Source organism: Wyeomyia smithii, chromosome 1, assembly GCF_029784165.1.
Source record: "Wyeomyia smithii strain HCP4-BCI-WySm-NY-G18 chromosome 1, ASM2978416v1, whole genome shotgun sequence".
In the NCBI taxonomy this organism is placed as follows: Eukaryota; Metazoa; Arthropoda; class Insecta; order Diptera; family Culicidae; genus Wyeomyia; species Wyeomyia smithii.
The window spans coordinates 166,364,834-166,380,994 of record NC_073694.1 but is presented as its reverse complement, the minus strand read 5'-3'; the positions used below and the strand labels follow the sequence as shown (position 1 = coordinate 166,380,994).

At 40.5% G+C, this 16,161-nt stretch overlaps 1 protein-coding gene across 1 annotated transcript; it reads left to right on the top strand.

Annotated features, from left to right (window-relative positions):
* Positions 1 to 12,103: 12,103 nt before the first annotated feature.
* LOC129717335 (uncharacterized) lies at positions 12,104 to 14,229 on the top strand. The gene is made up of 2 exons (XM_055667205.1): positions 12,104 to 13,276; positions 14,179 to 14,229. The coding sequence occupies exons 1-2, from the start codon at positions 12,104 to 12,106 to the stop codon at positions 14,227 to 14,229; spliced, it is 1,224 nt and encodes a 407-aa protein (XP_055523180.1).
* The last annotated feature ends 1,932 nt before the right edge of the window (positions 14,230 to 16,161 follow it).

Below are 16,161 nucleotides of genomic sequence, written 5' to 3'. Positions count from 1 at the left end.
GTGCGTCGACAGCGACAATGAAATCTCTACTTAACTTGGCTGCACACAAATGAATATCGAGTTCTACTGCACAGATAGACGACGAGTGACCAGCGCTCTATTCATACATTGCTCGGTGCAGTACTGTAGTCTGTTCCAGCATGTTTTCTTTCGAGACATCAGTTTTGATAACATTCTAACAGCAGAACGTGAAACTGTCTGATAGTAGAGGTAGTTACAAACTTTCCAAAAAAGCTCTACCTTCAAGACATCAAAATAGTCTAGGCTCATAGAAGCAAACGTTAGTTGACCTATTGGGACGGGGAGGTTCTGTCAAATTTTTTTTTGCCACTGCTATTCAGGATATCACAGCAGGCAGTTGGTGTCTACTCATGAAGTCTGTGCCTGGCGTGCTCGTATGTGATTGGTATACTGTTCGTGAAAATTCGACCTTGAAACTTTTATGAAATTTTCACTGTTTAACAATGAAATGATAATGATAGCTGAAGAATCACAAAATTGTCCATCATTTTATCAATCCAACGACATATTGACTATTGTGATCCATCATGTGGTTCCATCAGTATAACCGTTTGAAATCTTTCATTCCGACGTTACACCTTGGTTTTAGTTTCCGCAGAATGTATCTCGATGTAGTGCGGTTAGACGTAGTCCTACGTCAAAAAGAATCCTCGAGAATGCCCAGTCTATAGGGCTAGGGTTCCTGAATGAGAATCGTGCATTGAGAATCCTTCAGATTCCCTTGGATTCCTCACATTGGAATCGTGAATCGTCCTTGATAAGGAATCCTGAAAATAAATCCTCAAGACTGCCCTGTCTATGGGGTTGGGATTCTTGAATGGGAATCGTGTAATGAGAATCCGTCGGATTCCCTAGGATTCCTCAAATAGAAATCGTGATGAGGAATCCTGAAAAAGGAATCCTCAGGAATGCCCTGTTTATGGGGCTAGGATTCTTGAAGGAGAATCGCTTCAACCGTTAAGTGCTCGACGGGGTTCTTGGGTACCCCAAATTAAAGTACTTGTAACTTTTGCAATTTTCATTCGATACCTGATTTGATACTTGTAGCACCAAAAGATTCAATAACTTATTTACTTTCTAATCAGCGTTGGCAGTGCCCCGAAAAATTTTCTCATAGCTGGATATCCGGTTTGTAAGGGATATATTCCGAAACTGGGGAATTTTATGCATATTTGAACAAAATCTTACAATTAATAGTTCAAAGTTCTTAAAATTACTTTCACAGGCCATTTGCTAGCTTTTGAGTGTTTAAGTGATATGGCTTTAAAGCGGTCCTTCCGGAATAGATTCCAGAGGGGCTTCTATTGCCGTTAGAAACCATTAAATAGAACAAGGTTGAATACCATCAAAGATGAGTATTTTCAGGACCGGGATGATGCGCCGAGGCCGGAATATACCAATATTGGAGGGTATTTGACCTTGTTTTATTCATTTGTTTTGACGTTGACTAACGTCTATATCGAAGTTAGGCCCCTGAATTTGAAAATCTAGTAATTCAACCAGGGAAAACCAGGGAAAAGTGGTCAGGTTTTGAGCGCTTATTTTGCAGTCATCTATAATCAGGTTTTCGAGGTTTTGGCATCAATCGATCAGAAATTCTTTTACGGTTAAATTTATGTAACAAAAACAAACTATTTTTTGAGATACACTATTGAAAAATTGGTAATCAATATCGATTGTCTAAATCATACCGCGCAGCCAATCACTACCTCTCTTCCCAAGCACAGTCGACACTAACGGATACAATCGATCTGACTTTGTTGTTATTGTTGTTGTCACTTTCTGTTTCCGGTGTTTATGCTGCTGCTAGCGGAAAAAACCTTGCAAATATGCATCTTTTTGTTGGTGTTAATTTTACGACAGCGGCCGGCGCCCCATCATTTTAATTCCAAAACCGCACCAGTGACATGCGGACGCTAGGTGATAGCAGCTGAAAGGAGGAAAGACAAAAGAGTACCGGTCATCTCGTGCCGGATTCACCCGTAATGCTGGTGGCTGTAAGTAATACATGGCTACTGCAATATACTAAAATGACTGGAAATCTGGACGGAATAACCAGTGAACGAGAATAATCGGCAACTGGCACCTTTTGGTGCCTCGATGTTTTATAATAGAAGCGGTTAATTGAATTTTCTGTTTTACAAAATGCTGTTGCTAGCGGAAAAAACCTTGCATAAATGCATGTTTGTGCTGGTGTTAATATAACGACAGCGGCCGGCGCAGCTTTCAAGAAAAATTTTTCCTTACCATTCCATCATCTACTTAGCTCCTCCTTCTTTCTAATTATCTGACGAAGCCTTGGTATAAAACGTACCGTTCGAACATTTCACCCCATCATTTTGATTCCAAAAGCGCACCAGTGACATACCGACGATACGGATTTTTGTAATGAAGGTTTACAGCTACAGTAATTTGCTAGCAGTTTCGTCTAGTGCTAAAACGAACACATGAACATGATCTATAAGCGCAATTCTCGGAATACATCGAATTTGTTAATTCTAATGTTTGTCTTGTCATTTCGAACAACGAACAAATGCTTTTCTAATTCGAATACCTGGGAAGCGGGGATGCCAATATAAATAAGGTTTCATCCATATATGTCATTTATATTATTTATTAATTATTGTTCAAAGCGCTCTAGTGTCAGCAAATAAGAGAGCACTGTTAGATGAAAAATATAGAGTCCCACGTCATGCGGTCGGGTCTTTAATACCACCCTCCTACTTTTTTAAATACATGAAGTTATATGCTGGACTGGAGCTAACCTAGCATGAGCTTTATCCATTTATTGTCAAACAATTTCTAAATTTAAAATTTTTCCTTGAATCGTTCTGGTCTCCAATATCAGATAGTTTCGTTGAGTTTGCTTTTTGCTTAGATAGGAAAATTTTACCCAATTCAAATACTGGAGTTGCAATTCCCTCTACTATTTGTTTCAATGGAATATAAGAATACGGTAGTCAACGTCATGCGGTCGTGTCTTGAATACCACCCTCCTACTATTTATGGTCACTAGAAGCGCCAGTGTAATCTATTCCGGAAGGACCAAAATACCCAAAACCATACAAATGGCCTGTTAAAGTAATTATGTGTATCTTGAATCTATGTATCTTGAACCGGAAATCCGATATTCCGGGTATGAGAGAATTCTTGGGCACCGCTGACGCTAATTTCAAAGTAGAGAGGTTACTGGATCTTTTGGTGCCATCGAAATCAAATGAAAATCACAACAGATATAAGAATTTCGAGCATAAAACGGTTAAAGTGAAAGGTTTCGTATCCGAAGAATTCTCATAACACGATTTTCACCCAAGAATCCCAACCCCATATACAGGGCATTCTTGAGAATTCTTTCGTCAGGATTTCTTATTGCGGACGCTTTACGATTCCAATGTGAGAAATCCTAGGGAATCTATGCTAAACCTATGGGTGCGACTAAAGTATATATGAGTTTATTCTAACCGGGACGTCAGTCATGTCGAATAGTCTGTCCTCGTTTGAGTCAGTTGTTCAAATTTGTAATTCGGTTCGCATATTCAAAGAAGTTCTGTCGCATTCTAATAGGTTGAAACAACTTCGGCTTGATGATGCTAGAAGGACGCAAGGTCCATGTACAGTCGCAGTGTTACTTTGGTGATACCCATATATATTTGATTTCTGATCTTTCTGAATCATATCATTTGAGGTTCAGATCAGAGGAAGCCAAAAAAGGGGTATCTAGTTTGGCTGAAATATAATAGGGGTCTTCACATCGAGCTCGTATACGAACACCCAGCCGTAAACTGTGTATCTTCCATTACTCATCAATGGAGGTGAGTATTTTTACGCCTGGGTATTTGTTTACGAGCTCGACATGAATACCCATAATAAATGTTACATTGAGCGTATTAGTAGAACAGAACTAGATATTCAGAATATGCAATGTTTCCATTTAATTCTACTAGTACTACAAAAAATCGAATACCGCTGAAATCGTCCGCAGATACATATTTCGATTATTACTTATAACCATCGTGAGTGCTTATGTGGACTGCTGAAAAAGAATCTTTTTAAGAGAGAAATTTTCATTTGTTAACCATCAGTTACTGGATTGTTTGGTCAATATCAACTCCAGACATAGGTTTTGTATACTCCTAAAGTAGAATTACCAAGTTACAGGATTAAATTAGGATGTAGAATACTCTGAGAAAGAAATAACTAACTTTCTCAGAAACGCAATTTGATCCAAAACGGGAGCAAGTTCACGGTCTCTCGTGATGAGTATAATATTCATTATGATGTTGGTTAGATTCTTCAATTTCATTTGGAAAAGAGATAGACACATTACGACACGTTTTCCTCAGTGCTATGCTATACACTCAGTTTTTTCTTGCTGGGAATACGTACCTCGTAAAAAACCACGTTAAATACGCGAAAATCAAATTTACGTTGAAAAACCGCGGTAACTCGAAATCTCGCGCCTAAAAATACGCGTTCATTCAAAATACCGCGTAAAAAATATCCTCGTAAAAAACCGCGAAAAAATATTCTGATCGTAGAGACGATTCCTCTCACGATTCTGGCGCCGAGATTCCTACATTTGAATTGAGGTTCATAAGCGATTCGAACAGATTCTGTCCGTATCGCATAAACGATTCCTCTCACGATTCATTTGAATTTTGAAGGGTTTTTGAGAAGGTTTTCCATATGCGATTCGTATAGATTCTGTCCGTATCGCAGAAACGATTCCTCTCACGATTCGTTTGGATTTTTGAGGATTCTTGAATAGGTTTCCCGTATGCGATTCGAACAGATTCTGTACGTATCGTAGAAACGATTCCTCTCACGATTCCGTCACCGAGTTATAGGAATCCTGGGAATTCTTACTCAGGATTCTCAGCGTGTTAGTTAGGGTAGTCAGGCATAAATTGAAGAAGCGTGGCAAATCAAATAAAACATCATATGATATGGCGAAGTGGTGGAAAAAATGGCCGATACGGTTAATGTTGCCACTGTGCAAAAATAGATGGAGGTATCGAAGTTTGCAAAGCAATATTTTCATTGCAAAAGGTTACGTCAACCAGTAAATGTATGTTGAGGAGTACCTGAAAAAGAAACGTCTGTTGTGTTTCCTCAAGCAACACAGTTGTTCCATTCTGTTTTGGTCGCGAACAACGTCCAGGTGTTGCCAGAGGACATGGACCCTCTCAAAAACACCACAGCTCCGCCCTTTAGAAAAATACTGGGCTATCGTCAAGCGGATGCTCAAGAAAACACGAATGTCAATGTGGTCAATGAGGTGCAATTCAAGGCTAACTGGCGTTCCGCGGCGAACAAAGTGACCAGGAAGGCTGTACAAAAATAATGAAAGAATTCAGGAAAAGGTCCGGCAATTCGCATTCGTTGAAAAGGAACCTTGAGTCAATATTTTTCCTGCATTTTGTTCTAATTGAATTCGACAAAGAAACACGGTTCAATTTTTTAATAAAAACCATCACATAATTGTTTGACCAATTTTTGACCGTAACACAAATAAAGTGTGTCGCAAAAATTTGAGGTGCTTTTTCATTTTTTCCAATAGTCGTCCTCGGCAATGATTTTCTTCGATAGGTTTTCTGCAGGAATCTTACACAAAAACCTGTCGAAGTAAGCCTCTGACGAAGACGTTCGATACCCTACATATTTTATGGATAAATTGAAACATTGTTGTTCAGTGATAACAATAATAATTCTTAACTTGATTTAAATACCAACCAACTTGGCTTAGACCATGGCCACGCACCTGTTGTTTATTGCTTTTGTTTCGTACGCCGGTCGCAAAACATAATTACTTGGTATGTGAGGCAGAAGATTCGAAAACATTGGTTAAACTGTAACCGCAATTCCATGTTCAATACATAAGCAAAATCGGACAGAATGCTGCTGCAATTATTAGCGTTCTATGCATATTATTTATCGCATAAAAAGGTAGTGGTAATATAATTGTATTGCTTTTCTGCGATTTATGAGGTACGATGTTATACAAATTTTATGAAGACTTCGAACATGAGCATTCAAGAAAAAACTGACTGCTCGGCTAGCGTAAAGCCTGTATCAGACTAACCGTTGCAGCGGTTTTTCGACCAATCAGAACACAGCGGTCGACCGTCGCTTGTTGTTGTTGCAAAAAATAGAATCTTTTCTATTTTTGCCGCCGACCGTTCCCAACGGTTGCCGGCTGCTGTCATTGACATGGCAAAGGCAAACGTGCCTCTTCTCACCTACACAAAGTCACATATAGAGACTTATCGAATAAAAATGTGTGCTTCTCTTTTTGGCACACACGACAGCCAGTCAAAACATTGATAGCACCGGCAACGCTGGTTGGCGATGTCAAATTTCGACCAACGCACACTGGCAAAAATGAACCCAAATTCTCACTAATTAAAAGCCGCTGGCTGGATACCTTAAATAAAGCATTTCTTATGTAAAATTGGTCAACAAATTAATTGGCAATGGTTTCACTCACTTTCGTTTACGAAATTTAACTGGGTTTTCAAATTTGCCCCCTTAACCCCCCCCACACCTTAAATCCGGGCCTGGGTGTTATTATGGCTCTGTGACGGTTGAGGTGTATTTTTATTCATTGCGTTCTGAACAGCATTTATGCAGCAGATACCTATGGGAATTTCATTTCGGAACAGGTAGATTGTCACATCGAACTAGAGACCATTCAATGAAATCTTCGGGAAACACCTGAAGTGCTTTGAAGTTTTTTTTTGACGTAGAACTACGGTTTTCTTTAGCCTACCACATAGGGATGTAAATAGGAAAACTATTAACGAAAAGGGGACGAAATATGTCCCTTTTTAAATGCTTATAAATCAGTTTGTTTTCAACCGATTTCCTTCATTTTTGCAGTAATTGTTTGGAAAATTATACACGCATCCACCCAAATGTAGAAAATTGTTGATTGATTATGCAAACTATTGTACTATTGATAATTGTCAAGCCTTGTTTAAACGAAAATTACGTCCTCTGATTAGTCGTTATATGATTGCTTCCCAAGCACGGTCGACAGAATCATATACCTTGCAATTGAAAACATGCTATTTGGCCTATATAAGAGCCTGTTTCAGTCGAAGCCGCTCATTATAGTTTTGGACAGCGACAAGTTGTCAACAGCAGTCGTCCTTTCTTAGCAGCAGCACTAGCCCTGTGGTTGGTCACCACGTCTCAGGAGCAGCGCGGTTCTTCTCAGCGTGTGTCACCAGACTGCCATTATTCCCCCGTGTTGGGGCAGCATGAAGATCGTCATCACCAAATCCAATTTTGAACAGCAAAATGCCTTTTTTCAAGGCAAATAAACAAGTAATTGAAGGGTGAAAATTTCCTAGCATCAACACAAGCAAACATTCTTCGCGGGATCCTAGCAATCAAATTCTGTTGTAGTTTATTTAGTCAATACCCCCACTGTTGGGACAGCACAAAGGCTGCGATCAACATAACCGATTTTGAATAACAAACTGCCCTGTTAGAACGCATTCACAAAGGCAGTTAATTCGTATAGGCAGAGCTAATATGAAGTCGAATCAATCAATCAGCATTAACAGAATTTCGTCGTCTCCCAGCTGCCAAGTTGCAACATGATGCAACACACAACAAGAGGCAAACGAAATCGCTCGATGTTACAAACCGCAATAAAATACGGGTTAAAACCGTTGCGTGTGTGAGAGCACCATCGGTGTTTATCGCTGGAAACAAATATCGAATGCGAATTGTGGAATAATTCGTCTAAAGAATATTAGAGAGATAAACAACTGAACAGAAAGGCGTGGCCTGTTACGTAGCACCCTTCGGCTATAAAAGAGTGTTTCTGGGAAAACTAGCTACATTCATTAGTCGGAAGGTGAGCTGGATGGACCGTCCACAACGTTGACAGCAGCAGAAGCAGATACAGCACTCAGAAGTAAAACGGGTTGCGCCTGTGTGGCTGCCTTCAAATTAAATAAATCACTTGCGCTGTGGTTGGTCACCATGTCTCAGTAGCAGCGCGGTTTTTCTCAGCGTGCCTCACCAGACTGCCATTATTCCCCCACTGTTGGGGCAGCAGGAAGATCGTCATCACCAAATCCAATTTTGAACAGCAAAATGCCTTTTTTCAAGGCAAATAAACAAGTCATTGAAAGTTAATAATTTCTGACAACGTAAGCAAGCATTCTGTGCGGATTCTAGCAGTTACATCTGTCGCGGCCGTCTAATTTACAGAAGGTGAAATAGCTTCCACAGTGCATGTTGGCCGTGTATCTTAACTCCCCCACTGTTGGGGCAGCACAAAGGTTGCGATCAGCAACCGATTTTGAACAGTAAAATGCCTTTTTCAAGGCAAAAAAAAACAAAAAATATTGTGAATACTATGGGGATTGATGCCGTGGTGACGATTTGGGATATTGCTTAGTTGAAATAATGGGATAATAGATAAATGGGTTGATGGATATGGGATTTCCCATAACCACGTCACGTGAAGGTTCCCGACCACAGACATAAATTCCGTACTCAGCACGGCACAAAATGTGAAAATTGTCTTTTACTCCAAGTAGTGCAGTATTACTTTGTAGTGTTGTATTATTCTCGTACGATAGATTCCCAGCCTTTATTGAGAAATCAATCAAAAGTTTAGTAGTGAAGTAAGATGTCAAAGTATATGAACACCAAAAACACGTCGGAGAAACCAAGAACCAGTACTGAGCGTTCTCGGTCCCTGCGAGCCAGAGTGGCAGCAGACGGCGGTGAAGCGAGTTCAACCACTGGTTGGGACGCCGGTGAAGGGCCTTCTACTCGAGGTAGGAGGAATTTAACAATTTTGCCGTTGAACTACGTTTTACTTTAGCATACCACACAGGAATGCAAACTGAAAAACTGGGACGAAATTTGTCCCTTTTCAAGTGCTTATAGGTCGGTTGGTTTTCAACCGATTTTCTTCAGTCTTGCAGCAATCGATTGGATTATACACGCATCTGCCCAAATGCAGAAAAATGTTGTTTGAATCTACGAACTATTGCACTATTGAAAATTGTCAAGCCTTGTTGGAATAAAAATAACGTACTCTGATTGGTCGCTTGCTTGCTGTGTGTATGATATGGTAGGATGTGTGTATGATATGGTGTGATGTGTGTATGTGTGTATGATATGGTATGATGTGTGTATGGTATGATGATTTGGTATGATGATATGGTATGATGTGTGTGTATGATATAATATGATGTGTGTGTGTGTGTCTGTATGATATGGTATGATGTGTATGTGTCTGTATGATATGGTGTGATGTGTGTGTGTCTATGATATGGTATGATTTGTGTGTGAGCTGTGTATGGTTTTTAACTCGGCACGCTCTGCTAACTGCTGAATCCGGTTCACGAAATTCACAACTCTTCATTAGTAGACATTATAACTCATTACCCAAGTAAAAATGTTGGTTTTATCAAAGTTTTATAGCGCTCAATACAGCCAAAAAAGCGCTATGAAACTTTGATAAAACCAGTTGTGTTACTGGGGTAATGAAACACATAATGCATTTGTTAATAGTGTACGTAGTTCTACGTCATTTATGCGGTCGTGTCTTGGATACAACTTCCTACTTTTTTAGTCAGATTTTTATCCAAACCCAGAATTAAGCTGGAGAGAAAACTTTTCCAAATAACCCTACCAGAGCGGAAACCCTTATGGATTATGAATATGTTATACTGCTCCTGAAAGAAAGCTCTTCGAACTCCTCCGTCCGCTCAACCAAATCGTCACAAACGGACAGCTAAAATCCTTCCCCGGAATCATGGTGTCAGACATTCAAGGCACGTAAAACGTCAACTAAGTGTTTTCTCTCGCAGTCCGAACACACTCCGACGATAATGCCCTTCCACCCATCATCAATTTATGATCTTTAATATGTATGCAAATGCAAACAAGCTTAATAATCAGGATTACACCCGATATTACGTAGATTTTTATTGCCCATCATCATCGCCATCAGCAAACTGGCTGCTCAGAGCTGTCTGTCTTTCTTCCAGCGAGCTCCGGTTTTCCTGTCCCGCTGAGTTTTCCAGGCTGAACAAAGCAAGGGAAAACCACCTCCGTGTGGACTGTAATATAATAACGCTTAATTCAATCTGTTTTTCCACACTCTCCAGAGGGCTAGAGCCACCCTCGATAAGCGGACAAACGGTGCGTGCGGTTTTCCCACCCCTTGGGAACACAGTTGTTTTTTTTCCTGCTCGGCATCATAAAAATTGATTACTTTCCCCCGTTCGTTTGTTCGATGGTGTGTTTACTTTTGGGATTCGCTTTTTAGCACGGTTTTGTTAAACGATGGGAACAATATGTGCCTGCGATTATAGACGAGACATCCCTCGTTCATTTGGGACTTTATGAACTTTACCTTACACATTGCTTGTAATTAATCAATCATGAATGATGGATGCCTGCGAAGTAAGTGCTCTTCCATCAAATCATTTAGCTAACTGTTTTAGATATGCATGCTTTTTCCAAAACAAACCAGTGTCGTGAATCCGGTCGCAGTCGAAGTTGGAGTAATGCACACCCAAACCGAGTCGATAGTAAAAAACCAATGTTATCTGAAATTGTTTTCGGCGGGTCGAATCCACATCATCAACTTTTATGGCATGACTGTAATTAAGTGTTTTGCTATTTTATGACATTTTTTACACCTTTTGGATTGAATTTTACGATAGTTGAGAGGGGGGCTGTTATGGTAGGATTTAAACACGTTAAGACGATAGTGGAGAGACGAGTTGTCCAACACGACAGTTATTGATAAAAATGTTGTTTGGTATAGTGCTTTGATTAAACGGTTGTAATGATAAGCGAATTTAGTTGGGCGCTAATTGTGAATTACAAATTCTTTTATAGTGTAATGAAAACTATTCCTACTATAAAAAGTTTCTCAGGTATATTCAACACATTGTTATTCATTGATTGGAAACTTTCTAATGCTTGTGTGTGTGTGCAATTCCCGCATTCAAGGTGTATATTTTTTCTGGAAGGACAGAATTTCTATCTACAACATTGCTGAAGCCATTATTTCAATCAAACCAACCGTTCTCTCTGGCCTATTTTTTTTTCTTATTACTGGAAAATTTTAACTTTTTTTCTCATTTCTACATGATTAGACAACCATAAATATTTAACTAACTTTTTGTTGTTGATAATAAAACAAATTATTTTGAATAAGCTTTTTGATATAATTTTTAATTTATTTTATGATAGGGTATCGAACGTCAGCAGTCTAATGAAAAACTCTGCCGAAGAAAACCCCTGCCGAAGACGTTAGATACCCTATATGATTTCGAAGAGATGAAATTATTTTATATCTAGAGCATTGCTGAAGAGTTGGCGAATGACTGGAACAAAGGCGCAATATAGTTCCTACATGCGAACCATTAGCCTTTTAGCTACCGAACCCTCCTACCTCCCCGTTGGTGCCAACCGGGATACGAGTAACTAGTAAGAAGATCGGGTAACCAACCCCGGTGGGACTACCGCTCGTATGCTGACAGGGGAAGCGGGCTTCCGTCCTCGGAAGGAAGTTGCTTGGACAGGTAACGCCGCCACAAGCGCCCTGAGTGACGCACCCAGAAGCGTTATGTGTTCGGGACTCAGAACAGTAGCACTACGTCGGTCCTCCTGCGAGAAAGTGGGATTGGTCGTGGACCTTGCAAGCCCGCACCGCGAAAAACAAAAGCAACGAACGCTATAGCAGAAAATTCGAACCAGAATAATCGGCAAAGACCCAAGCGACGGAAACGGACTAACGATTGGATACTCGGAACATGAAACTGCCGTTCTCTCAATTTTCTAGGAAGTACCCGTATACTTTCCGAATAATTGAAAAAACCGCAAATTCAACATCGTAGCGCTGCAGGAGGTATGCTGGAAAGGGACGACGGTGCGTACGTATAGGAATGGACAGACCATCTACCAGAGTTGTGGTGACACACATGAGCTGGGCACAGCTTTTATAGTGATGGGTGAGATGCAGAAGCGGGTAATTGGGTGGTGGCCGGTTAACCCCAGAATGTGCATGTTAAAAATCAAGTACCGATTCTTTAACATGAGCATTATAGACGAGCACAGCCCTCACCTCGGAAGAACTGATGACGACAAAGAAGAATTCTACGCGCAGTTGGAACGTGAATACGATCGCTACCCAGAACATGATGTTAAGATTGTCGTCGGGGATAACAACGCTCAGGTCAATCAGGAGGAGGAATTTAGATCGGTATTTGGACGATTCAGCGTACACCTGTTGGCAAATGAAAATGACCTAAGACCAATTGACTTCGCCGCCTCCAAGAACATGGCCATACGTAGCTCCTTTTTCCAGCATTGCCTCCAACATCGGTACACCTGTAGATCACCTAATCAAATGGAAACTCAAATCGACCACGTTTTGATAGATGGTCGGCCCATTTCAGACATGATCGACGTCAAAGCACATCGGGGCGCTAACATCGACTCGGACCGCTACCTAGTGATGGTAAAGTTACGCCAAAAGTTACCCGTTGGTACCGTATGTTACCGTTGCCCACCAAGGTATGATTTCGTGCGGCCGAAGCAACCCGAAGTCGCCGGAAATTACGCGCTTTCTCTCGAAGCCAGAAGAGGACGAGCTGGAAGAGGCCCCTCTAGAGGCCTGCTGGAATGCCGTCAAGTCAGCCATCAGCAGAGTAGCGGAGAACGTCCTAGGTCGCGAAGTACCGACGAGGAATATCGGCAGATATCAGATGAAAAGAACGCAGCGCGGGCAATAATGCTGCGGAGAGCCACCCGTCTGAACGTGGAGCGGTACAAACAGAAACGGAGACAACAAACCCAACTCTTCCAGGAAAAAAGCGCCGCCACGAGGAGGAGCAGTGCGAAGAGCTACAACAGCTGTACCGCTGTCACGAAACACGAAAATTCTTTCAGAGATTCAACGTATCAGGGATGCAGGGATAAAGAAGGGAATATCTTGACGTATGATCGTGAGGTGATCGAAAGGTGGAGACAGCACTACGATGAACATCTGAATAGCGTACAGGCAGGAGACCAGAACAGCGACGCAGAAGACTCTGTCGGTGTAGCAAGCAACGGAGATGTTCCACCCCCATCGATAAGCGAAGTTAATGATACTATCCAAAGGCTCAAGAAGAACAAGGCAGCTGGAAAGGACGGTATCGGAGCGGAGCTTCTCAAGATGGGCCCGGGCAAGTTGGCCAGTTGTCTGCATCGGCTGATTGCTAAGGTTTGGGAAACGCAATGGAGTGGAAAGATGGGGTTATTTGCCTCATCTACAAGGAAGGCTGAGAATTTAAACTTTTTCCAGTTATTTGGTTTAAACTTTTGCCAAAATCTGTATCCTGTAGTTTCGTCTGTGTTTTTTTATGAGGTTTAGTTTTTCTGTCGAAATTCAATTGATCTTTTCATGGGAGAAGACTGGCAACAAGGCCCACTGAGTGTTGTGCGTGCTTTATCTCTGCGTGAATTTTAACTAATTTATGCTGTTTTCCCTAAAATAAAATTAGTAAATTCAGAGAGTTTCAACGTTATGTAGTTGCTGGTTACCGGAACAGTGGAAAAAGGAGTGACTAGGACATTGTAAGCAAGCTTAGTAACATTTTATTCTCGAAATTTGTTGTTTGTTTTTGAGTCGGTTAATCGAGACGCAAAATCCGACGAATAAAGTACGCTCGCAGCGCCGTCGGTTAGCGGATAGAAAAGCTAGACCATAGAGGTGTGCATAAAATAGTTGCGCATATAATTCACTCATATTATGCATAGTTTCCACTCATATTATTGCGGGCGCGTTAGGCAATCCCATTTTACCATTTTACCATTTTACGAACTGCTAAGGTAGGATACACTGTATTTGCTGTTCCATATTTTCTGTGAAAATATTATTCATGAATTTAAATTCGAAACGTCTCGTAAAAAGGTTTCTGTTTCGCTCAACCTGTGAATCGTCGCATCACGGTCCTCCGATTTTTCCACTTTTTGCCGATAACGTTCGCGGTTGTGGTAGATGCGTGAAAGTGTGGATGATCTATTTAGATGACTTTATGCGATGAATAGTCGTAGAAAAGAGCGACACGTCTGTGCTAGCGCTGCAATGTTTTCGTAATAACCTATTTCAATTCATGTTTTCAGCCGCTGAATGGAGCACAACAACAACCATGGATATATCATGAATTAGTCTAGAAAAAGTTCTGCAATTTATTTGGGATCACAATATAACAGACACTTTATATGTTCTTCGAATTCGTTTTTCGATTTTTTTTTGCGTTTTCCACGTTAAAAATTTGAAAATTTCAGCTATGAAAGGTGGTCAACCGAGATCTTCATTACATACCTCTTGTTGTATTTTATAATTCATTTTTATTAATCTCACATTATACATGATCATATTTACAATGTTTGGATGACTTTATCAATGGTTGCGCTGCAATGTCGTTGTAATAACTTATTTCAATAATTGTTTTCAGCCGGCGAAAGTAGCACAATAACTTCTATTGAAATGTCTAATATATGTTCATCTATTCTATTTTAGCACAACATGACGGATAATTACCATATGTTTTTCAAATCTATTTTTAATATATCTTTTGCGTTTTCTGCGTTAAAACTTCAAATATTTCAGCTATTGAAGGCAGCCAACCGAAATCTTTTTTACATGCCATAGTACTTCTTATTGTATTTAAGAATTCATCTTTATTAATCTCACATTATATGTATATGATCATATCTATATTGTTATGTTAATCCAATTAAATTATGGTCATATCACTTATCAAAGTGAATCCTGATCAAAAACCCACCCCACTAACAAAAATTCCTTTCCGTGGTCTTTGTAGGGATGCAGAGGTATACTCGCTCTCTAACAAAGCAAAGACTACATTTCAACATTCCTTCCTTATTGTAGGTGTCGTGCGTCACTGGCACAACTCGAAATTTCTAGCTCCAAGTAAAACGGGATTGAGAAGTTGGAGTTTAAAATTAACCATTTTTGATTTGAAATCCAAAGACGTACAGCTTATAACTCAGTTTTTTTGTAAATTTGGAAACAAGTTGTGGGGAATGGGAAAACGGACTATTGGATAACCCCTCGGTTAGCTCTCGCTTGCTATAAAACATGAGCCACAGGGCTGATAACATCATCTGCTCGGGTGAAGATCGGTTCCTCTTCGGCTGTCCATGCTTCGGCCCGTTGACTCGGGTTGTGCGGTCGGTTTGGGCCTCGATTGTGCTGCGAGCCCAAACTCGGCCTCTTTCACTGTCGATCGTCGAACGGGTAAGTCCTATCTGCGGGTTCTGGGCTGATTCTCACGTGGCGCAGCGGGTTTCCACAATGGCGAACGTGACAGGTTTGTTTCTGTTCTATAAGGAAACAAATAATTTCCGAGTGCCTTCTAGTTTTTTTTAGCCACAGCGGGAAATCAGCCGTAGAGCCCACAGTCAGGAACTTCGAGTGCATTGAGCGACTGTGAGAAAATTGTGAGACAATTTTTGTTTGTTTTTTTAGATTGTGTAGTGATTTTCAAGCTACTGCTATGAATAGTGCTTAGATTAGCGAAAAATAATAATTGTGTGGTATTGTGAAGACTGCTGGATTCTGGAGGTAAGATCAAATTGAAGCGGCTTTACCGAAATAAGAGGGAGAATGTATATTTCAGTGTGGCTTGTGTGGAGTTTGATTTGCTAGTTTATTTTTCCTTCCATCTTGCAAATTTAGTTTTTTCATGCTTTTTGCAAATGGCGTACATCCTATCCAAAAAAATTAAGCCAGGAAGTTGATTTCATTATTGATGTTTACAGTGCAGTTTGGTTGTTTCGAATGAAAGCTAAATCAAGCTGAATATTTATGGTTCGGTACGACCATTGGAAAATGAAACGAATTGATGACGCGGTGTGAACATTTTGAAGTAGAGTAATGGTTCGGTACGACCATTGAATAAAAAATCTGGAAATGGTGCGGTACGACCATTAGTAGATCGAAAAGAATGGCTCGGTACGACCATTAGTGGATCGAAAGGAATGGTTTGGTACGACTATTTCAAAGAAATGGCTTGGTGGTACCGTCATTATAAAGAAAACTGTTTCGGTACGACCATAATAATAATGTCAGACAAACAT

Excerpts from the sequence above, each read along its gene's own strand:
- LOC129717335 (XM_055667205.1), top strand. The coding sequence starts at position 12,104 with ATGAGCATTATAGACGAGCACAGCCCTCACCTCGGAAGAACTGATGAC. Across the intron at positions 13,277-14,178 it reads TGCATCGGCTGATTGCTAAG|CCGCTGAATGGAGCACAACA; the intron begins GTTTGGGAAACG and ends TCATGTTTTCAG.